This window comes from Papaver somniferum, chromosome 7, assembly GCF_003573695.1.
Source record: "Papaver somniferum cultivar HN1 chromosome 7, ASM357369v1, whole genome shotgun sequence".
Taxonomy (NCBI): Eukaryota; Viridiplantae; Streptophyta; class Magnoliopsida; order Ranunculales; family Papaveraceae; genus Papaver; species Papaver somniferum.
The window spans coordinates 20,955,571-20,980,709 of NC_039364.1; the positions used below are offsets into that span (position 1 = coordinate 20,955,571).

The 25,139-nt window shown below is 38.6% G+C and overlaps 1 protein-coding gene across 2 annotated transcripts; it reads left to right on the forward strand.

The window, feature by feature from the left end:
- Nucleotides 1-15,020: 15,020 nt before the first annotated feature.
- On the forward strand, nucleotides 15,021-23,800 carry LOC113296645 (probable acyl-activating enzyme 16, chloroplastic). 2 transcript variants are annotated; one of them, XM_026544948.1, is made up of 19 exons: nucleotides 15,021-15,325; nucleotides 15,688-15,879; nucleotides 16,412-16,526; nucleotides 16,822-16,909; nucleotides 17,113-17,324; nucleotides 18,058-18,179; nucleotides 18,934-19,083; nucleotides 19,347-19,414; nucleotides 20,380-20,485; nucleotides 20,586-20,636; nucleotides 20,716-20,874; nucleotides 20,946-20,999; nucleotides 21,079-21,159; nucleotides 21,388-21,525; nucleotides 21,622-21,781; nucleotides 21,914-21,993; nucleotides 22,547-22,692; nucleotides 23,281-23,338; nucleotides 23,539-23,800. In XM_026544948.1, exons 1-19 carry the CDS (start codon nucleotides 15,167-15,169, stop codon nucleotides 23,653-23,655), a joined length of 2,256 nt encoding a protein of 751 aa, XP_026400733.1. In that variant the 5' UTR covers nucleotides 15,021-15,166; the 3' UTR covers nucleotides 23,656-23,800. The 2 variants fall into 2 exon arrangements, with proteins under 2 accessions (XP_026400733.1, XP_026400734.1); XM_026544949.1 differs by lacking the exon at nucleotides 20,586-20,636 and having other exon boundaries at nucleotides 15,024-15,325.
- The last annotated feature ends 1,339 nt before the right edge of the window (nucleotides 23,801-25,139 follow it).

Sequence of the window (25,139 nt, forward strand, 5' to 3'; positions counted from 1 at the left end):
TCGACTCCGATAGTTGTTTCTCGTCCGAACTGTACTCGCCTAAGTCGTTCTTGCTCTCGTCCGAGTGCTTCTTGATACTCAACTTGTCGCCTGGTGTTTCGTCTCTGGGCATGCAGGATTAGCGCCTCCTCATCATCTTCTGTGTATGATGCGGTGAGTCCATCTATTTGATCATCCCTCCTCTGAGTTGAGACGATTCGTTCCAGAGGATAGGGGTCATCGTCTCGTCCCAGATCGATTTCCTCATCCACAGTCGGCATACCCCTTACAGCTGCTCGTGATTCCTCAGGTGGTGGATGCCCATCACTTCCCTGCCTCGGCCCCGTTACTCCTCCTTGCATGCTACTGCCGGTGATCGTGCGGTTCCTCAGAGTTCTCCCCATCCCTGACGTACTAGCCATCAGACACAATATGTTGTAAGTCCGAGAGTCTTTCCTACCTACGTCAGCAGAAACAGACAACACCTTACTTTGACATGTTTTTGAAAAGTTTCTCTCATACGTACGGTTTTAAAGGAAAAAGGTGACTGACACCAAAACTAAGTTTCAAAAGTACGATTCCCTCTACTCTATCATGTTGACCTCGTGATAGACGCATTTATGTGTCTAATATATCTCATTTGTATATACTGTTAGTGCCCATTTTTGTACTTATTATGGTGTTTTATTCATTTATAGGTGTTTTTGGAAAAATAATCTTTTGCGGCGAAATTGGTTAAAAATGCGGCGTTTGGAGCTCCGTTGCCGGTGTACCGGAAGTACTCCGGAAGTGCACAGGAAGTACCCCGGAAGTGCACCGGAAGTACCCCAGAAATACCCCGGAGGAACCTCGAAAAAGTGCGAAAAATGTCCCAGAAAAATTACGAAAGGCACCCAAGAGAAATTTATTTTGGCACCCATCATTTGGATAAGGGCACCCATGGACACCCTAGCTGCTAAAGGCGTCCAACTTTTGGATTAGGGGCACCCCTTTTCTTCACGAGTTCAAAATAGAATTTTGGCGGGAATTTTCCATGCACGTCTTCATGATTTTGATTTGATTTCTGGGCAGCTTTGAGCGAGATTCAATTGCTGGAAATTATTGGGCTAAGCCTGTTAAGGCTAAACAGGCCGAATGCAAGTGATTTTAGCGATCAAGTTGGGCTGGAATGACCGGGAAAGAAGATCAAAGTCCAAAATGGGGAGCTGTTTTCACGGGTCTGCTGTGGAGGAATTTACGGAGAATATTTGAGGATTAAGGGAAGATATCTTCTGTTATTTGATTCCAGTATATCTTGGGAACTTTTGGTAACAAAATTAGACGCGTACGAAGAGATTTGAAGGGATCAACAGTTATGAGGGAATAATATCGAAACCATGCAGTGAAGATTAAAGAGAATATTCCGTGAAGATTTGGTGAGCTATTACGTATAAATAAGCATCTTTAGGAGTCATAGAGGTTTTGTCGAGAGTTGGGGGTCGAGCCAGAGCCGAGAGGAGCGAGAAATCGAGACTTGCAGGATTGTTCACCCGCTGCTGCTGAAGAAGAAGGAGGAGCTCAAGAACACGAAGAACGGACGGCCAAAGACCGTCGTTCTTCAACAGTTCCAGCAGCAGTGGAGAAGTGTCGCAGTTTAGCTGCAGTTTTCTGGTATCGTTTCTTTCTTTCTGGACGTGTTTTGTGAGTCTCAGAACCACTGTTTTATAACTTTTGACTGTTTTAATCATACTTTGAGCATCAAATATATATTTTGAGAACATGATTATTATGATTAGCTAAACCCCAACACTTGGATGATGGAGGAAGCCGTTCTTTACGCATATGGTAATTATATTAATTCTTTTTTTGACTACTTGCACTTTTTATTAATCGATTTATGATTTTTCTTAATTGGTTGTGATATCGTATGATGATGTATGCTTGGTCGTAGTTCTTTTGATGCGTCATGCTAGTGATATACAATAAATATTCTAAAAATCTACCTTGGCAAGAATGAGAGTCCATATGATTTGAGCTATAATTGTTTCGAATAAATATATGAATTGTGTGAATGATTAATGGTGGAATCCTGTGTCCTAGTGTCTCTTGATCCTGTGACAAATATTGTGTATATATTTTTATTTTTAAATCTTTACAAGTCCGAGCAACGAACTTTTACTTATCACTAGAAAAAAAAACTACAACACCTCGCCAGTCTGCCATGTTTTGACTCTAAGTGTTTCTTTTAGACGGGTATCATGCTACGTCGCTTTCAAGGTTGCACGATGTCGCTTTCAGTACCACGACTCTGCATTAACTACAATTTGTCCTACATTCCCTAGACTCCAAATCATCAACTCCTAGTTCTTTGCGAGTAAAAGATCCAAATTCGTACTTTTTATGAGGTCAGCACACCACATTGAAATTTGGATCAAAACTTATGAACTTCCTTGGAACTACACAGGGATGTCTTCTCTGAATTCCTTGGGTTCCTTCGCCGGCGACTGATAATCTCGCCGTGCTATTGTTTTGGCAATCTCACAAGCCAACATGGAACCTCAAGAAACTTCAACCACACATCGAAGATGTTATTTGGGAGTTTTAGAGGTATTCCGTTGTTGAACTCGTATGACGAAAACTAAGATTGAAATATGGAGATAAGTGCGAAAACTAATACGAAAACGAAGATTGAAACATGAAAACAGACTCGCCTCCGAGCATGGCTAGTCGATCTGTTATCAGGATCCTTCCCTGGCCTCGACCAAACGCTAACAGCGTTATTTGGGAGCTCTTGAAGGATTCCTTATCAACCCGACTGCTCGGAATTGACCCAACTGAAAATACTTGCTAACGACACGACTTCAACAATGAAAACTCAACCATATCAAAAAACTTCAAAATTAAACAAACCTCACCAAACAGAGTTCATCCCATAGCATCAACTAACACACAAGGTGTTCTTAGGAGCTTTTGCATCGTCTCTGTTGGCACACGCAGCCAAGGTATCCGGAGAACTTAGACGTTCCCCTTAGTCGGCGCCAGAATGTAGCGGCATAAAACCACACACTGCATCCAGTGGTATTGAAGATGAATTAAAACTAAGTAAAGATGTTCAATAAACATAGGCACAAATATATACGTGGTTCGGTATGATTACCTACGTCCACGGGGTGAAAGGATGAATGTTATTATTTCTTTTCTTTGATTACAAGGTGTTCTCTCCTTCTCAAATGGTGTAACTCTCAAATGTAGTGTCTTGTTTTTTTCTTTTTCAACCTGCCCCTCTCTCTCGATCAACCCTTGTGTTTATAGGCCAAGGTCGACATACAACATAATTACAATGTTGGTCACATTACATCAGTTTAGATGTTCCCTATCGAGCCTGTGTTGGCGCTTGCCCATCTTTCAAGTATGGCCGATAGAGTCTTGGTCTTTGATAGTTCTTCACCCGAGGCCGAGTCCTGATCGTCTGATTGACACGATGTCGCCCTTCTTTCTTATCGTCCCATTGTTTGACCAGCTCCCTTTGTCTGACCGAGTGCTCTCCGATCGTCCGTCCGACTTGTCAGAGGATAAGGGTCACGTCTCATCCGGCAACTATAGGGCCGTCACGTCCGACCCACGTGACACCTCGCTTTTTGCGCTATTTGGTTCTATCATGTGCTTCGCCGCTCTTTTCTCTTCGGTGTATCATAGCTTAAGATCTCGCCACCTAACCACGTGGCTTATCTACGCCTACAGGTACTTAGTTCCCGAAAATCTCGGCGCATATCGCAATCAGACACTAGACATATATGACCGTCCAGCAAATTAATAGTCCGTGACTAGACAGGGGTGGAAAAATTGTCCTGTTCAATGATTTTGCTGGAGTTCAAGGGAGAGGTAGCTTTTTAAGTCCACAGATTCAAAAATGTAAGCGACAGGAGTCGAAGGCCGTGATATTAATTTGTACCTAGGGGAGGGAGGGGTAGGACCATATGCATGTTTTCTCATCCCTTGGAAAATTTACGGTGACCAAGTAGATTTCACACAGCAAGTTCAGTGCCCTCCGGGCTGTCAATATACCACATATATCAGGTGGTGCCCTTTTCCCTAGAATTTCCCATGAGAAATAGATAAAAAAAACCCGCCAACATGAGAATTGAATTAAAACATTTGGAGGCAAATAACCCGCCAAAGTGAGAAATAATTGATAGTATATGATTTTTTCCTTATAAAAGACCTTGGCAAGTTTCATTTTGTTTCAGAGTCGATTGAATTTTAACAGTTTGTTCTCTACTTTGTAAATGATTACAAGTTTGGACACTGTTTTTGCTTAAATAAAAAGTCTATCGACTTGGCCAGAATAAGGGTGACCATCCAATTTCTAATAGAGCAAAATCAAATGGGTATTATTATTGTTAGCAACTTCTGTTTTGGATGTTAAAGTTTTTTCCTTTTTCTAATTCGTTGCATATTTATGTTTTGTGCAGGTTATGGATCTAGCAAGTTCCCCAGTGTGACTCTCCAAGAAGTTCATTAATAAAACTCACTTTTCAATCACTTCTATTCCACTCTCTAGTTCTGTAATTTTGTTATAGTTTTGATTATTGTTTTTGAACTTCTGAAGATCTCAACGGCAATGTATCTCAAGTACCAGTAGCTAAGGATACCTGTAGAGTGTAGTTATTGCCATTTGTTTTTCAGCTTATAGTTAAATAAGATCCTTAGGAATTTGCAAATTCACATATATAAAGATTCACCACCTAAAGAGTGATTCCACATGCAGTTGAGGTGGACATGATGGTATTCCCTTCTGCTTTGATATCTAAAATGAACTTTAAAATGGCTTCAACTCTCATGTCATCTCAATGAATGCGAAGGATTTTGTTGATACACTTGTTAGCCCATTGTCTCCCTTTCTTCCAGAAATATTGAGGTCCAATAACCATGCCTGCACCTACAACAAATCCCAGAAAAGTCACCGCAAATAATACCCAACCAAATTCATCCTTAGATTCCGATGCATTTTCATCTTTAGAATTCGACCTGTTTGGTGGTGACTCAACAGTTTTATTGCAGTCTTTGGATAGGGGAAAACCACCAATTTGTTAAAGGAGAGATTCAAAACCGAAAGGGATGATAAACCTGCTAACTGGAAAGGGATCTTTCCTATCAGGTTGTTCCGCGAGAGGTCTAGCGACTCCAGATGTGTAAAGATGGGATATTGCCGGTGAAATCATTGTCCGAGAAATTTAGCATGCCAAGTGACGTGAGACTTCCAATGATTTCCGGTATCCCTCCTTGGAATCTGTTATTCGACAAGTCGATGCTCGTAAAGATGGTTAATATCTTCACCAATTCAATTTCTATCCCTTTGCTCGTTACTATCACAGTTGGATTTTCGTATCTGCCGACATATTGACCAACAACGTGTAACTGTAATATCTCATCTTTGTGGTTCCATTCTCTTTCTTCTTTGTTTATTATCATGGCATTCCAACTTGAAAAACAACTTTTGGGTAGAATACCCGAAAAATAATTAGATGAAATGTCGATAATTTGTAACATTGAGAAGTTACATTGAGCACCATGACTTCTCCATGCACCATAGAAGTTGTTTGACCGCAACACCAGCACTTGCAACTGTGGCATACTGCCTAGCCAGGTAGGGAAAGTATCATTTAATCGATTTTTCCCAACATCCAAAATCTTTAGCTTCGTGCACCTGACTATGGATTTTGGTAAACGCCCTTCTAATTTGTTGTTGCTGAGGTCGAGTGACTCCAAACCACAATTTCGTGGAAATAGTATCTCGGGTATATTTCCTTGGAAGTTGTTTCCTCTTAGATTTAGAAAATGAACTAGAAAATAGAATGGGGGACTAGAGTCACTAGACAGTGTAGACACCAGATATGATGGTATTGGCCCGCTAAAATTATTATATGACAGATCAAGAAGTTGAACCCCTTGAATATGAACGATTTTTTTAGGATCATGGTTTTTTTGGGGACCATGATCCTATTAGGCCACCTATCCTACAATGTTAAGGGATGTCCTAAAATCAGATGAGATTAATAATTTGGCCCTTATCCTAATTAAATTAATCCTAACCTAATAACTACATCTAACTTAATTTAAAACAAAAACCTAAACATAATCCTAATCTAACCTAGCCGCACAAAAAAAATAAGTTTTGAGGAACTGTTCTCCTCTTCTTCTTTCCTCTTCCCCCCTTTCAACATCGTCTTCATCGATTAGTCGTCGATTCATAAAATTTTCATCGTCGATTAATCAATCGACTATAAGAATGGTTCTTCGAAAGAAAACCAATAGACTCCCAGGAACAGGTCCCCCATTAGGACATCTAGCAAATCATCCAAGTGATTTTGAGATTCATAAAGAAGTGGAAGAGCCAAGTGAATCCATAATCCAGTATAATAGACGCAGTAAGAAGCCTGATTCTGCCATGAGACCGATTCCCAGGTATTTTCCAACAAACTCATACTTTTAATTTGATTTTGATTCGTTTAATTGAATAGAAATCATCAAAATAGGGTTTGAATGGAAGTTACAGTGCGATGTTCGGTTAGGACGAATTTCTAGAAAACCCTAGTTTGTTAACCGAACTTCCTGAAAGGAAGAACACGAAGAACAGTTCGGTTTTATAGGATCCAAAACCGGGTCACCGAACTGCCAGTTCGGTTAGTTCGTAAAAAAGACTAAAACTTTTTTCTAACCCAACTTCACCAGTTTTGCAACAATTTTTTTTCCCATTTGTAACCGAACTGTGCAATTTTGCCCGCTATTTTGAGTTTTTGTGTAACTGAACTGAGCTATCTTGTTCGGTTGGTTCGCATAATATTCTAAAACTATTTAGTAACCGAACTTTACCAAAAAAAACAAATTTCAATATAACCGAACTATGCTATTTTGCCCAATATGTTGAGTTTCAATTTAACGGAACTTGTTCAACTATGTTGTGTTGCATACATGTGGAGTTCGGTTTATTCGCAAAAAACCTTGACAAACCGAACTCTTCACTATTAGTTACCAATGTTGAGTTTGGTTTATTCGCAAAAAGCCTTGACAAACCGAACTCTTCAGTATTTGCACACACGTGGAGTTCGGTTTGATCGCAAAAAACCTTGACAAACCGAACTCTTTACTACTAGTGACTAATGTTGAGTTCGGTTTATTCGCAAAAATCCTTGACAAACCTAACTCTTCAGTATTTGCACACACGTGGAGTTCGGTGTGTTCGCAAAAAACTTATTCAAACTGAACCTTACGCTGAGAACCCTTATGTTGCATCTGATTTAGTCAATGATTTATCAGTTAAGCTAATTTAAGGATCTTACAGTGCAGACAAGTATGCCGACCATGGGAAAATCTTACTCGTCATCCTTCCTTTGTTGATATGCACCTAGATCAACTCTTACATCTGAATGGTAACAGTTACCCAAGTCTATCTTCTGATATTGGTGCTAAGGTCAGTTTTGGTTTGCTGTTTTGTTTGGGGTTTACACGTGAACGTGGCTTTCAACTTTACTATGGAGATTATGATGACCAGCCTAGTGGGAAACTTAGAAGGGTCAACCAACCTTTCATGAACGATCACGTATTTGTTGGTTCATGTAACGGGTTGATTTGCTTTTCTGAAATGATTTTTTTTTTTGACTCTGTAAAGTTTGAACCTACCTACATTTGCAATCCTATCACTAGAGAATACGTGAAATTTCCAAGACTGGAAGTTAAAGGCGAAAATAAGTTGGATACTCTGGTGTGTGGTTTTGTTTACCATCATTCTATTAAGAAGTACAAAATTGTAAAAATCTATTATATTCAGAGCCAACCCCTTGGGAGAGTCCAGGTATATAAGCTTGGCAGTGGCAGTGGTTGGAGTGACGCGGGGGAAACCAACTACTCACTGCGATTTAGTGGATATAGTTGGAGGGTCGATTCTTATAGTCGTTCCCCCATAGGGATGTTTGCAAATGGAGCGGTTCATTGGCTTGACAAGGATCAGAAGATTGTGTCCTTTGATTTGGCGTCCGAGAATCTATACTTGCTCTCCTCACCACCTGTTGTCCGTGCTGTAAATGTGTTGAACCTATTTCAACTTCAAGTATTGGGAGGATGCTTGTGTTTTGTTCATCAAAATCTAGATGAATTCTTAGACATATGGTTCTTAAGGGGAAAGCAATAGTTCTGGCGTGAATGAGCAAGATGACGACTCACTGGTTTGGATTAAGGAGTTCAGTATACCAATTGGAGGGGGAGCAGAGCCATTGACTGTTACAAATAGTGGTGAAATTATTTGTGGTACAGATCTAATCTCTATTGTTATGATCCAAAAACTGCAGACTTGGAAAAGCTTTTGGAGAACGGTAATGGTTTTGTTGGTGTTTGCGATTCCTGCTCAGTAGTTCCTCACATCAACACTTTTGTTTCTCCGAAATCTCTTGGAGAAAGGTGTAGGCACAGGAAAAGATACGTTTTCAATCCATCACCGAAGGACTTCTTTAAGGCGTTGTGCTCATCAACACGAGCATTCCACTTTACGGCTTCGCTTTTCAACTTACCCACCAACTCTGCAATGCGGGATTTCTGTCGTTCCCTTTCTTTCTGAAGCCATATGAGCTCGGGGACTCCACCCACTGAAGATAGGGTGGGGAAACTGAGACAGAACACCAAAGTACAAATAGGGAATCACGAGGAGTAAAAGACCAATAAAAAATACGAACCTGTGAGGGACGATACATTTCTGCGAGCTTGCTCCAATTCGTTGCGGACTATAGCAAGTTCCGAACGGAGAATCTCCTCGGCATTACCCAGCCGCTCCTTTTCCTTCAGTCGACCCTTCATTTCACTTATTTACATCTCGGCCGCAGATAGTTCTTCTTCTCTATGACGAAGCTTAGCCTCCAACTTTAAAGACTTTGCTTTAAAGAATTGGTATAGAACATGGTTACAATGTTCGCTCCTCATCATCTATGTCACAAACGACAAACATTATTATACCCAAGGGATCGGATATCGCGAAGAATACAATGTTCATATATCATGAGGGAATCAGTACAAGGATTTACCTCTAAGACACGCTGCTGGGGAAAACCGTATTGGTACCCATCAGCTATGGCCATCATATCAGCAACAGAGGAGGGAGGGTCAACCACTAGGTTAGCTTCTGAATCTCTCAGATTCTTCTCCCACATCTCAGCAACGTGGACTTCAGAAGACACTTGCATCATCTGACGAGTATAAGCCTCAGAATTCTTCTCACCGGGGACCACTGGGGAAGGGTTGGGAACGAACATCAGATTTTTCTCCTTAAGCCAAGCCAAAATGGCATCTTCGCCTTCAGGCATTAGCGAGTAAGGGAAATCCTCTGAAGGAGATTCAACCGCAGACTTCCCTGTGGCTGTTCTCCCCTCACTCGCGCAAGTCTCGACATCACCAGCCTCAGTATGACCACCGGCGTTTTCATCCTGCTGACCGGTGGCATCTTCTTTACCAATATCCCCAAGCACATCCCAATCATCATTTGGGAAAGCAATGAGAAGTCTTCGGCAAGACCCATGGCAGCATTCACATCAAAGGATTCCCCCGTGGAATGTATCCACCAAAAGAAAATTCAGGGGAAATAACAGGCAGAGTACCCACACCAACAATATTATCGCCAACAGGGGCAGATCCACCCCCTCCAGTACCACCAACGGTAATATTACCCTCAGACTCACCATCACCACCCGCGGAAATTCCTTCTTCACCATCACCACCCGCGACAACTTCTTCTTCACCATTACCACCTTCGTCATCAGGGTGAGAAGTGTCGGTGCGCTCTTCTCCATCGGACATTTCTTCATCCTCAGCATACCCTTCGTTTACAGGACTCGTAACCTCCTCATAAACCTCAGCCTCACCGGTAACCACATTAGAAGATTGTTTGGGTCCAAGTTTCTTCTTCTTCGACATCTACAAACCAGTACACATCCCCACAAAGGCTCATTTTTTCCCTCACTTCAAAAATGATAATTATTTCAAGCAAGGAAAAAGGGGCAAATAGAATAGAGAATATAAGAAGAAACTATACCTTGGCAGCAGCAACACTCTTCGGTGGATGGGTAGCACCAGAACCCTCCTCCTCATCTCCATCAACGACATCAAGAGCGTAAGGAAAATTCATGCCCGCGAAATTCGGACGCCAAGGACAGAAATCTCCATAACGAGCAGGAGGAGTTTCACGAGGCTTGCTGTTTTCAGAAAGACGCCAACCGCGCGGACCAGGAATCCAACCATAAGCCCAAGGACCAACTACCTCAATAACAGTAGCATGTCATTCATAATCATGGTCACGCTTAATCCTTTCACGAGCAGGAAAGAGTTTCCGTTTAGCAGATCCCTCAGTAACAGGAACATACTTCAGCTTGGCATCACTCACGTCACTCAAAAGACGAATTTCACCACGGGGAGCAGCAATATTACGAAGACTAACACTCCAAGGCTTACGGTTTCTACTGTTGACATAATCCCAAAAGGAATTGTTAAAATTCTGAGGAGTGTACCACTCTCTCTCAGCAGGATTTGGAACATAGCAGGATATCATAGTCTCTCCCTTGCTTCGCAGGTAACATTCCTTCAGTGAACGAAGATAATTCCCAGATAGTTGTGACACGGAACGATTATGAGTGTTTGTGGAAGATCCTTGGCGACTAGCCAACACGTCATAATAAGATGAGTCACCCGACTTATATAGGGGAAACATGAGACCCGCCTCGAAGGCTCCAACCGTAATCAATAGATGAAACTCGTCAAACTGATACTTAGCAAGGAGCTCGTAAGTGATATCATCGTCAGGGGCATAGAAGCGAACCTCAAAAGCTTGAAGCTCATGTTTTTCCTTGAACATCTCAAGATCAATATGCTTGAAAGTGACCTTCTTCTTACCAACTGAAATGTTGCGTATCACGGGGACAGTTTCTTCTTCATCTGCGGAATCAGAAGTAGGACTCAATTCCGAAGCTTTCCTTTTAGAAGGAATATTTTTAGACGGATCAGCTCTCGACATAGTACCCTTGGAGTACTTCCCTTTGAAAGAAACCGTGGGAGGAGGAGGCAAAGATTTCTGCGGAGGCACTGAAGGAGGATCCAAAGAACGAAGGGGCGGAACATCCAATGCTTCATTACGAGGAGGAGGATCCCGCGTACTCCTAGAGTCATCACGAGGGGAATCCTGCGCAATCCTAGAATCTTCACGAGGACGAGAAGGGGCACGGTTAACAACATACCTAGACCCAGAAGGACCCTTCGGCACATCCCCTTTCTTAGTAGGCACAACCTTCGCACCAGAGGAAGATGAAACCCTATGACCCCGAGGATCCGATTGCGAAGACTTGTAAGGACCTTCCCCAAGTGGAGATCTGTCAGAATATCGACGCGGAGGGGATCTTGGCGGACTAGACAGCGGGGTTTGGTAAGGAGCCCGCGGACGATCAGACATATCTACAAGGAAACAAAAAAACAGTTTAGAGAAGAATACGAGGAGATCACTAAAGATCAAAAATCCCATAATTGATGGTTCATCCGGATAAACATTAAAAACCCTAAGAACTAAAAATAACCAGAAATACTCCATCAAACTCCAGGGATAATACTTAGATATAGACTCACAGACTTTGTAACAAAGAACAGGGGCAAGCATATGCTTCGACATGTGTGTTCTTCATCACAAAGCCAAGAATACAGCAGCAGGAAATAAACGGGTAGATACATAGATAAATCAATGATGAGCAGCTAATGAAAAACCCCATACCTGTATAAAATAGGACGACAAGCACCAACCACAGTCGAAGAAAGGAGGATCGGAGATATCAAAAGCTAGTTGTCTGCGATACAGGGGCAACAACAATCGAGAGCGAAAGAGACAGAAAATTGAATGTTGTTATCTTCCTCACAAGAATGACGATAATAAATGATTAAAGAACAAGAATAGAAAACAAGAAAAGGATGAACACTGACAAGAAGAGGATAAAAGTTTTTTTTCCATTCTCTTTCCTATTTATGAAGCTAGAGAAGACAATAGCTGTCCCTCGTACCAAGGAGCAGTTATGGGGAAAGTTAATGCAAAGTGGGAAACGTGCCCGTATTTATAGGGGAAGTTATTTCAGGAGAGATAAAACGTGTAGGACGACCTTTCTTCTTCTAAATTACAAAATGCGCCCAAGTCAGAAGAAGAGGGGCAAATTGTATATACACCTTTCATCATCCACCACGTGTACAGAAAGAGACACGTGGAAGGCATGCAAAACAAGATATCAAAACATGATAACAAGCATCTCATCAGAAGATGCCACCGGTCAGCAGATCTGACGGTCAGGGACAGAGGATCACAGAGGTATGATGGCTTAGAGGAGCACCAGATAATACCCCTTAGGTGTTAATACACCCAATTCCGAGGAAGATCCCAGATCAACGGCTGAGAGGAAGTTTGACTGACACAGATGTGACCAGACAAAGAGACACTTGTCTGACACGAGCAGACATCCATCTACCCGCATTAAATACCAAAAAGATATACACGTGTCAATCATCTCGTGGAAGAGGCGAGGATAACCCTTCGTATTCAAGCTCAGGCCGCAGCATATGCCGAAGACCTCTGCGTAATGGGCACAAAGCACAAGAAGATAAGATTACAACGGCACCTCATAAGTAGGACCCACGTTCCAACCCTATAAATACCCCTCTCCACTAAGAGAGAAGGGGTCGACCAATCCAGAGCAATTATAGGAGAATATAGGAGAGAGAAATAGGAAGAGTAAGTAATCCCCCACTTCCGCAAACCTATGTATACTCTAAAGTCATTCGATTATCTTTGTAATCATTCAATACATAGTGAAACACCAGCCCCGTGGATGTAGGCCTTAGTGTCGAACCACGTAAATCTTTGTCTTATTTACATTTCAGCACTTTACATTCAGCGTTGAACTTCATGTGCTTTACATTTATACTTGATTCTCTGTTTATTCCTTTATACGAACATTATTTATGATAATATTCGACTAGACAATGACAAGCTCGAAGGCTTTGAGTCGATGAATCGATATAATCATCCCCTTTACACATACGACGTACAATTTAAGAATTAGAATGTATGCGAATATTGTTTGTGAACACGTGGATGGCTTCGTGATTTATGTGTTCACAACGGCAGAAGAAACCTAACGGAGAAATTGATGCATGAAATCTTTCATTCGGTTTTAGTTTCTGCCTTTTTTTGCAAGAAATATCAGATACTATTTCCTGTTTCTAGTTGAGGTGAATCACTGAATTATGATTCTCTAAGTTACTTTCTTTGATTGACACCAGCAGTTCTTGGTAGTCAAAATTCGATATTTCATTTTCATTTCACCTTACCAACCTATTTTACTCTTAACAGCATAATACACCCAGTCATCAATCTTAAAATTGGATGTCTTTACCATTAGTGACCTTACACTAACCCGGGTTACATGAATTTCCAGCCGGGGGTTCCTTTCATCTGGGTCCTGCATTTTTGGTGATTTTTTTTTTTAAAATATTTATGATCAGCATTTTGATGAATCTTATATGACTCAGAATTGGGTTCTAAATGATTAGAAAAGTACAATAAGATCTCTCTCATACAGCTCCTCGTTGGAACCCAACCAAACGTATAGAAGTGGTAGAAAAAGACACATACAGGGACCTCACTAAGTTGGATTATATGCATGTTTCTTTGAGTTCAAATGGGACGTCAAGGACGCGACTGAATTCTGGATAGTCCAATTTCTAATTTGTATGTGGCAAAGCAAATAGAAAGAAAGACGTGCAGGCTTTGGATGTTTACTATTATAGGAAGGCCTTATAGGAAACCATGATGCTTCCTTCTACAGGAGAATGTGAATTTGCACCAAAGAAAAGAATCAAGGTGCTTCCTAATTCCTTTTGTCTAACATTGTCTGAAGAAATAAGAGCTATGATACCGCTAAATCGGAAAAATGCTCAAGCTGTGTGCAAGCAAGAAAATTTTCGATAAAAAGATTTAGGAAAAGGTCGGTAGGAGTGGATCCAACTGAGAATGATGCACCGCATGATATGATTTCACTAAAGCATAGAAGGTTATTATTGGGGCGTCACACTCCAATAGAGGGGTTCATTTGGATTCTTAATGTCCAAAAAAATAGTTATGGGATATCCTAATACATATACAAAATGTCTAGCTTACCCTTTAACTAAAATAAAACTTAAAAACCGTAGAAGTGATTTTACGTCCAGGTTAGGATTAATTCCAACCGTAAAATTTTGTTTGCATGTAGTTTTACGTCCAGGTTTGGATTAGTTTCCAACCGTAGAAGCTCATGTTACGTCCAGGTTTCTTTTAATTCCAACCGTAAAATCCGATTTTACGTCCAGTTTTCTTTTAATTCCAATAGTGATTTTACGTCCAGGTTTAGTTGAATTCCAACCGTAATTTTCAATTTTACGTCTAGGTTTAGTTGAATTCCAACCGTAAATTTCAATTTTACGTCTAGGTTTAGTTTACTAAATTTTTCTTTCGTCAACCTAGCCGTAAATTTCAATTTTACGTCCAGGTTCCTTTTAATTCCAACCGTAGAAATTGATTTTACGTCCAGGTTTTGATTGATTCCAACTGTAGAAATTGGTTTTACGTCCAGGTTTGGATTGATTCAAACTGTAGAAATTAATTATTATATAATTAAATTAAATAAAATTAAAATTAACTAAAGGATTATTCGGTCATTACAAAATTATTTGAGATAAGGGATTTTTGATATTATTTCTGGGTGATCTGTTTTTGTCCTATTAGGTGACGCCCCTCTAATGGAATGTGACGCCCAATAATAGCCTTCAAGGCATAAAGGGTGCATGTGCAATGTGCGTCGACTATGAGACCACGAGAAGTCGAGAATGTTGTTTCGTACCACCTACTTACCTTACCTACACATAAATCGGTCCGGTCCTACTCCATGTAAAAAAACTCGCGAAAAGTATCTTTCTTACTGGGACGGTTCGCATAATTCGTTTAGATCTTTAGTTTAATACTGGAATAAAAGTCTTCACTTCCTCGATTGTTTCATTTCATTTTGTCTTTCTTCTGTATAATAACAACAATGTTGTCTCTGTAATCCTTTCTTCAAATTATCTTCTTCCACCATTTTATCTCTTTCTTTCAGAAGATAGAGATCAGATGGCTGTAACATCCTCATCTTCCTTGTTCAATAACATCATAATCACTAGTTCTTTTGATCGTAGGCCATTGCTTGGTTACTTACTCTCAAATTCACAAATCCTTCATAAACAAACCTCAAGAAGATTATCTTATTCTAGGGTTTACTGCAATTCTCATGTAAGAAGAAGCTCTATCTATCCAATTTCATTTGTTTTTTGAAATTTTGCTGATTATTCTTCCTTATATGTGCACAGTTTTTCAATTTTCAACTAAAGTTGAATTGTAATTTGCTTAAAATTGGAACTGAGATATGTACTAGGAAAATTTCATTTGGTATAGGCTTTCTTGGTTGACATTTTTGAAATTTGACTAGAACTGTTATCCCTTGAATCATTTTGAGTGGTACCTGGAAAATAAATTCGAACAATTAGGGTATGGATAAGATGTGATATGCTGAGATTCTTTGGTTTTTTGATTACTTTTAATCCAAGAGAAATGAGGAAAGGACTGAATTGTGTGTTTAATGGATGGGTATACAGGTAGAGGAGCTAAAACCACGAAAATGCTCTCCAATTCTAGAGAGTACATTACTTTCAAATGATAAGGTAGTGTCTACTGGTGACTGGAAGGTAGTTCCTGATATTTGGAGGTCTACCACGGAAAAGTATGGTGATAGGACAGCGTTATTGGATCCGTATCATGATCCACCTTCAGAGATAACTTATAAACAGGTAAGATTTCTGTATTGGCTGTTATGTCTGGGTACTTTGTGACACTCCTTTTGTAGATATGGAGTTGGGATCTGTTGTTGAGATGTATATACACAGTCATATAGATGATACGATGGCTGATTTTTGGTGAGAGTGATCTACTCTCCTCAAGATGATCCTCGCCATATGATATTGTCATTTTAAAGTTTCTAGCAAAAAGTGTCAGAAATATGGACATCCATTTCATCATTAGCTTACCCAGCATAAAAGGTGCTGGAAAGCTTTCGAATGATGTGGTTTATTGATTTGTTCACACCCTTGTTGAATCCCCAATGTGATACACTTTTCCTTACTCCTATAGAACAAGCATTTCTTAACAGATGTTCCAACTTTGTGGATTCCAATATCTATATGTTTGGTTTCCTCTCTTACACTTTCAATTGATTGTATCTTCAGTTTTTGTCATAGTTATTCACCTTTTCCCTATTGATTTAGCTTGCTTTCGTAGGATTATAATATGTGGATATTATAACCTTTTTCTTTCTACTGGTAGCTGGAGCAGGACATATTGGACTTTTGTGAAGGACTACGTGTTGTGGGAGTAGAGCCAGATGAAAAGATTGCTCTCTTTGCTGACAATTCATGTCGATGGCTGATTGCTGACCAAGGTGCTTTGTGTTCCTATTCTTTCTTATGTTATATGAATTCTTCAATGCTAACACCTTTATTTTGGTGGAGAAGCATTGGAAAATTTACCAGAGGGAGAGAAAGCAATGCTGGAATACATTTCTGATTGCAATGATTTTATTTGTTTTATTTTTGCCTCGATTCATAACATAAAACAAACACAACAATTCCGTAAAGAACACATAATTCATTTGTTCTGTTTATTTTATTATTAAGTGCAAGTTCTTCGTTACATCAAGTTATTAATTCGAGATCTTGTACTTAAACATTGACCAGGCATCATGGCGACCGGGGCAATCAATGTTGTACGGGGGACAAGATCATCTGTTGAAGAGTTGTTGCAAATATACAGTCATTCTGACAGGTTAGAGAAAGAGCTTATTTTATTTATATGGTATTTCATATAGAGTATATGTAAAAATGATGCATGGTGTGAGATGCTCATGAGTTGACACGTGAAGGATAGAACTCCACTTTCAAGGTTTTATGCAGGAGTTATACAGTTATACTTATATGTTACTTTTTGATGTTTCAAATGTATGACATTCATTTTTCTTGGCATCTCAGTGTTGCACTTATCGTGGACGATGCAGAGTTATTTAAGAGGATTTCAGAAACTTTCATCTCCAGAGCAGGTGTAAGATTCATTGTTCTTCTGTGGGGTGATAAATCTTGCTTAGGTAACGGTGCAGTAGATGGGATTCCTGTGTATGACTACAAGGGAATCACAGATCTGGGTAAAGAAAGTCGTACAACCTCGCTTGATTCTGGTGAAGATGGTAACTTTCTCAGCACAGTTGTTAATTGCTTGAGATATGCTTTTCTTTTTGTGTTTTCTCTGATAGATTATGCATAAATATATTTATTTTGTCCAGTTTTTTTTATTAAGTGCCAATTCACATTTAGGGTTTTGTCACCGTAACCAACGGGGCATAGATTGGACATTTAGTGGACAATTTGGTATGCAAAAAGTTAAAAATCATGCATATTCAGCAGAAATGTTTACGAAATGCCTCTTCTAGAAATCTTATAGAATGCAATAGTTTACGAAATACATCATTTGGCTCGGCAAGATATATGAAAGTATGGAACAACCACAACATAAATTCCTATAGAAAGCATTCACTGAGCACTTTTCTTGATAGCAGTAGGTTCCTCTCCATAGCAAATTGCTGGAGATCTTCAAATTTACTTCTGCTGAAAGTTTCAGTATGTGAATGTCCGTATCCTGTGCTCGGCGACTTTTTTCTTTCTTTCTTTCTAAGTACACTAAATATTCACGTTCAAATTGCTTCTTAACGATGATTTGAAGTACACTCTAAGATTGGCGTGTGAATATTAAAATTTTCAAACATGTAACTAAGTAACTTAGGTAGCTATGTCTTTTATATCCAAATTTTCTTATTTATTTCCATTACATTCATCTTATATCCTTTAAGTACATTTTGTTATGTTTCCGTATTTCCATTTGATTTTGGTGGGAGCGTCATGATTCCTGGCTTACTGATTTAGGTGGCAGGAGATATGCTTATGAAGCTATCGACTCTGATGACATTGCTACACTTGTATACACAAGTGGAACAACCGGCACCCCAAAAGGTGTTATGCTCACACATCGGAATCTATTGCATCAGGTTTGTATTGCTTGGTGTTATATTACTGTAATACTTTCCTTCTCTAATGGCTTGATGAGTTTGATGCAGAGCCACACATCTTTGTTTGTTTATGGTTGTATTCATATGTATGTGTATAATCACTCGTATCATATATTTGATCATGAGCCTTACCAAGACTCTACTTGGTTGAAGCTTTGATGTTTCCAACTGGTCTATAGGATTTCCAACTGGTTGAGCCATGGAATTTATAGGAATCAATATGTTAGCACTTTGAGAAGAATACAAAGTTGTTAGCTCGTAAGATTCAGTTGCTAGATGTGATTTATTTTGGAGACCTTGGTTAGGAGAAAACTTTAATGATGTGAGTTATGCTCCCGGTTTACCTAGAAGATAATAACTTATATTAGCTCGGCAGATGGTTGGATTATTTAATCATACGAGTTTAATATCTTAATCTAGCCCAGATGCATGCCTGGGAATACTCAAGCTCTCCACATGATCTACGTCAGATGCCCAACCCCCAAATATTTGTCGTTGCCCAAGCTCATACTTTTTGTTTTCTCAGTTCTGTTTGTTCAGTTTTTTGCTCAAGTTCCATTCTGTTTTATAATTGGAACTTACTGTTCTGGTAGTAAGAAATTTTATTGGACCTTGACTATATATATTTCTCATTATATTTTTACCTACTTCATGTCGATGGCCATTATTTCCATTTTCTATATGTTTTAGAAAAACTGCGAACTTATCCTATGATTGTTTTTATTAATCGTAGATCAAAAACTTGTGGGATATCGTACCTGTCGGGCCTGATGATAGATTTCTGAGCATGCTTCCACCTTGGCACGCATATGAGCGAGCTGCTGAGTATTTCACATTTGCTTACGGGGCTGAGCAAGTATACACAACTGTCAAAAATCTGAAGGTACGGTCTTCTTATCATTCTTCGGAATATTGTTAGCAAAGAAGCTTTTTACATCAACTATGGTTTGTTCCGGCTCAGAAATGTGAACAGGTGCCCGATTTCGTAACTACAAACGGGTTCTTTAATTGATTGGTTCACCTCAAGTTTTATTTTTGGCTTGATCATATTTGACCTCATAAAATATTTAGGCGGTACATTTATTTTATTTAAGGAGGTGTTAGTTATGGCAGTTTTCTTATATCTGGAATCGATTATGTTGATAGGAAGACTTGCGACGTTATCAACCGCACTACCTAATTTCTGTTCCTTTGGTATATGAGACACTCTACAGGTACCTTTACCATCTTGAAGTAATAAGATATTAGTGTATCATTAGAAGGAATTTATGGTTTGTTCACTTTGTTGCTTTGGTGCTCAGTGTCTGCCATAGAATTTATCAACTATTCAATTGTTTGGATATCGGGTCAGGGTTGTGCCATTGCAAATGTATTAAGTCAGTTCTGTGTGGAACCATAACCTCTACATATGTTGAGACTTCAAGGTTAAAACATTTTGAAAACCCCACATTACACCTGTGCTATTGGCTCCGTAAACCAATGCAGTTTTGTTGCCTTCTGAACTGAATGTAATCTTGATTATACTGGATACTTTTCTATTTCTTTGCATGTTTGAGAAGTCAAACCTTAGATAAAACTTAAGAAGAAAGGGAAGGTAGATTTACAACAACAATAGTTTATATTGGCATCAAAATGTCAACTTGTGGAGAGAGATAGCTGGAAACCAAATTACAAAAGTATCTTTTCGACACAAAATGTTAAAATAACACTACCTGCACGGACTTGGATTTCCTGGTATTGGTTCTATCACTCTTCTCGTAGATTTTGTTTGCACTAGGTTGGATCTTTTATTGCACTACTGTCATTGTCATTTTATTTAGTTTACTAGGAAAATATCTTTTTGTCGGAGTTATATTATTTAAGTCTTGATTTTGTCTCGGTTGCTATTAAAATAATGTGAGACCAATTTTGAGTACTGAATTCAATAAAAGATAGGGTTTCTTTTTGAGGGCTTAACTATTAGGAGATGCAGTGGTAACTTAGCCATTATAGTTCTGAGTACAGGAAAAAATGACGTATTGCGAGCACAACTGCCTATTTGGCATTCAAAAGTATGGAAACAATGCATCTCCTTTTCAACCACAAACCGTTTACTTTTACAGATATGACTTGGGTTATGCGTCTGTACGGCAAGGTTGTTCCTCAAATGTTCTTATGGTCTTTCATTTCTTTACTGCAGTGGAATTCAGAGGCAGATTTCTACAAGCTCAACCATTCGAAAGCTAATAGCACTTACTTTACTAAAGATTAGTATGATGTACATGGAGGCAAAGCGAGTACATGAGGTTTGAACCTTATCTTTTTGTCTCGCCTTGTGAGTAATGTCTTTCAGTGCAACTTATCAAGGAAAATTAGTAAGAGAAGTATATTACTTTTCTGTTGTAGAAGTTGGACTGGAAAAGCTCAGTACTGCAAACTCTAGCTAACTGTGATATTGTACAACAAGCTGAATAAGTTAAAATTCCAAAGTTGCAGTCAGATTTATTGCATCAATTGATTGAAGTTTCTTTTTTAGGGGAAGTTTCTCACGAGAAATCAAAAGGCACAGCCACTCTTTATTTCAATGCTAGACCTGTTGTGGGCAAGGATTACCGCTGCAGTTTTGTGGCCATTGCATATGTTGGGGAAGAAACTTGTCTACAGTAAAATTCACTCAGCAATAGGAATCTCAAAGGTATTGCTGCAGTATATTCTAAATGTTGTTATTTAGTAGCATGTCTAATCAATCATTTTAACACACTGCAGGCTGGAATAAGCGGTGGTGGAAGCCTGTCATTGCATATTGACAGATTTTTTGAGGTCAGATGATTCTTTCATTTCTCACATTGGATTCTGTCAGAAGTTTGTTTCCATTTTACTCAAATTTTCACACCTACAGGCAATCGGCATCAAAATACAAAATGGTTATGGTTTAACAGAATCATCTCCGGTTGTTGCTGCTCGAAAGCCTGACTGCAACGTAAGCAACATTTAATTTCAATATGAGGTTTTAGTTATAGCTGAACAATATTGTTTTCTTGAAGTACTTCATTTGTATGATTTCTAGTGTGAGCTAGTATATTATATTGCTTCACGTTGGCTTTCTTTATCCCCTCATGTTTTTTAGTTTTGCTAATTTTATACATTAACACTTGGCTAGAGTGGAATTCATTTGACTTACTGCTGCAGACTTACCGTTTGAAGGTAGGTTCTTGGCTCGGTTGGGCACCCACTGAAACATACAGAAATTAAAGTTGTAGATTTGGAGACTGGTGAAGATCTCCCAGCTGGTTATAAAGGAATTGTCAAAGTTAGAGGACCACAAGTGATGAAGGGTTACTACAAGGTAAATTTACCATTTAATTCTACTAGTCGTCAAGGATTATCAGTTTTTACATATTGTTATTTGAATGTGCGTCATTGTTTTTGTTTCTCGACTTAGAACCCTGCTGCTACGAAAGAGGTCCTCAATGAAGATGGCTGGCTTGGAACGGGTGACATAGGTTGGATTGCTCCTAACCATTCAATAGGACGAAGTAGTAAATGTGGGGGAGTGGTGGTTCTTGAAGGGCGTGCGAAGGATACAATAGTTCTTACAACAGGTAATTCTGGAAGCACCAAACTATCAGTTGGTTCTGTTTTCCTTTCTGTCACTTACGAAATCATTTGTATTACAAAAGTTATGTAAGAAGTGAGAGATAAAACTCAGACAATTATTATGTGATGAATATAAGGTGAAAATGTTGAACCATCGGAACTAGAGGAAGCTGCCATGCGGAGTAAACTCATTCAACAAATTGTTGTCATTGGCCAGGTAAATATGACGAATCTTTCCGAGAAAATCTATCTTCCCTTGCCAAACTTTTAAGTTTTGGAAGATGCAGTCTTCAGTTTTGTTTGCATTTTGTTATCAACAGAACTAGAGCCTTCAAAGAAAATCATATTTGTAATAGGCCAACTGATCTATGCACAGTTAGCCCTTCATTCGTAGACTAAAGTGGACACCAAGTCACCATGAATAGGCTTGATTGGTGATTTTTCTAGCTGTTAAGTTTACACATCGATTTCTTGAACAAATTTTTCCAGGACAATATCGAACAAGTATAACCTTATAACCACCTAGAATCCTTCTTTGTAATATGTTATGGGGAACCTTTAGGATGATTTATGTTGTTATTATTTTTATTCACCAAAAGTGGCCGGCTTCATGGGTCAGTTGGACCGGAAGAGGGTTCAAGTGGTTATCTTCTGGATAATACCTTATAACATCATTTTGTGCAGTACGTTGGGCCTTTATTGAAGAATGATACATCTCTACCATCTTATTATTCTTAAGGTGAGTACTAAGTCTTATGATTTTCCTACAGGATCAAAGGCGACTTGCAGCTTTAATTGTTCCAAATAAAGAAGAGCTTTTAGCCGAAGCAAAGAGGCTGTCAATTTTAGATGATAATGCCTCTGAACTCAGTAAAGAGAAAACAACTAACCTTTTGCATGGGGAGTTGAGTACATGGTAAATCTCCATCTTTAGCTTGTTACTGAATCATTACCTTGGGAATCTGGAAACTATGTGAATTGCATGAATGTCTGAAATTCATATTTGTGACGTTTTTGTCTAATGTTTTCTTATATGACGTGCTCTTTTTATTGCTTATATGCTTTTGCTGTGCTATGGATCTAACAAAAATCAGGCATATAAAAGACATGCCCATTATATTCAACGTTTTCACGTGTCCTATGTTGTAGTAGTATGTAAGAAAAGAATCTTCTGATGGATAGATACATCAACATTTTTATTTTTATTTTTGATGAAAGATACATCTACATTTAATATTTATATTGATGCATGAAACCCTGAAGACCCAACATTAATATAGAGGTATACGAATTGTATGTTTTCTTTGTAAAAGTAATATCCCATTCATCTTTCGGATTTGTATGAGAGGTTAAATTACGTCCTTGAAAAAAAGGCTTGGGAATCCTAGTCTTGTTTGCATTCTTCTCATAATCATCATTATCATTATGAGAACCAACCTTAATGGTTACATTTTGCAGAACAGGAGGAAAAAAAGAGTTTTAACAGGCTATCTATTTTGTGCAGGACTTCGGAATGCTCATTCCAGATCGGACCAATACTAGTCCTTGATGAACCTTTTACGGTAAGTTTATTTCACCACCTTTATGCCCTTCATTCTTTGTGTTGGATTTCACTATCCAAAGACTAAAACCATAAATTGGATGGTGTACCAATCGGTAGTGTCCTATACTAAAAATGGCTCAACGTATTCGCAATCACATTTTTTTTGTTACCTTTTCTAAGAATATGATTAACATATCTGTATCTGACGGCTTGTTGCAGATTGACGGAGGTTTGATGACACCAACCATGAAAATAAGGAGAGATAAAGTTGTAGCTAAATACACAGATGAAATCCGCAAACTTTACAAGAAGATACACAAATACAAGATGTATTAATTTTGGTTGATAAAATGTTGTATCAAAGATTTGGATCCTTTCATGATTAGAAATGTAAACCCCTCAAACAAGTAAAAGTGAATAAAAATGGAAGCCCAGGTCAGCCGATTGCGCGACTTATCCATCAAGCTGATTAATCAGGAAACTTGTTTTGAGGCATACTCATATTTTTGGAGGCATACTAAATGATGATACCATTTAGGGTGTCTTTATAAGGGGTGTCTATACCATACCAAATTACTAGGTTACCCTTTAATTAGATTAGATTACTTAAATGCCCTTCAATTTAATTAAAAACTTAAAATAAAACTAATTAGATTATTTAGATACCGTTTGAACGCCAAAAACTAAATTAAAACCTAAACTAAAACTATTCAAAAAAAAAAAAAACATTCGACATTCTTTCTTTTCTAATTCTTCTTCTTCCTTGTTCTCCATTTGAGAAGTGCGAAATCCGAACGCCAACTGCAGTTAGATGTATATTAGAAAGTATTTATAATAAACCCATCTTGTTTGTGATTGATTCAAGTATGTTTAATCGATTGAATAGGATTTAGAAGATGAAATTAGGTTTACAGATGTAGGTTATGGCCAAAATTATCGGACGAACATAGGCTTTAGAAGATCAGTTCGTCTGATTTTGTAAATATAATGTTGAGCCGAACATTACATTTGTAATGGGTTTGGCTGATTCGTCTTTGGTGGATTTTCGACCGAACACACGAGTTGAGTAGGCACATAAATTTCATAATGTTCGGCTAATTCTACGGATGTGCACTTAGAGCCGAACTTTGGACTTGGGTAGAAATTGAAGTTTCACTGTAATGTTCGGCTGACATAATTCGAGCCGAACATGACACTGTAACTCGAAAAGAACAACAACGATAGGTTCGGCTATCGAATGAAAGAGATCGAACAAGGCGAACCATTCTTCCCTGTTACAAAGTTCGGCTCTTCTATGTCGGCCGAACCCAATATTGAACTTCGAAAAAGTTTTTAAAAATTCAATTTTTTGGAGAATTGAAGGTTAAAAAAAGGAGATTAGATGTCGTATACGAGTATACATGTGTATTATTAGAAGAATGTTCTTCATCAATGTATTCATTCTCTGGATTTGGCTCATAAAAACCATCATCTTGAATTTTAGGTTGAGATTGAGTTAAAGTTTGAGCAAAATCATTCTCATAATCCAAAAAATTGGCCAAATCCGGATCATTGTTGTAGTTGATGTGTATTATATCGTCTTTACGAGATGAAGATTCTCCACAAAAATCTTTCAAATCTCAAAAATCCTAGTTTTTTTTCTTTCACTTCTTCTTCCTCTTTCAAAAACCCATCTCTCACTCAAAAATCAGATTCTTTCAATTAATATAACACTTACAACTTAACTTAGTCAATCATTAGCATTATTAATTAATCATAATTATTAAAACTAATCATAATTATGAATACTAATTAAATACGGGTAGTTATGTCTTTATCAA

Coding starts and splice junctions, on each gene's coding strand:
- LOC113296645 (XM_026544948.1), top strand. CDS start 15,167: ATGGCTGTAACATCCTCATCTTCCTTGTTCAATAACATCATAATCACT. Junction 21,160..21,387: donor CTCGAAAGCCTGACTGCAAC/GTAAGCAACATT, acceptor GTTTGAAGGTAG/GTTCTTGGCTCGGTTGGGCA. Junction 21,782..21,913: donor TACAATAGTTCTTACAACAG/GTAATTCTGGAA, acceptor GATGAATATAAG/GTGAAAATGTTGAACCATCG.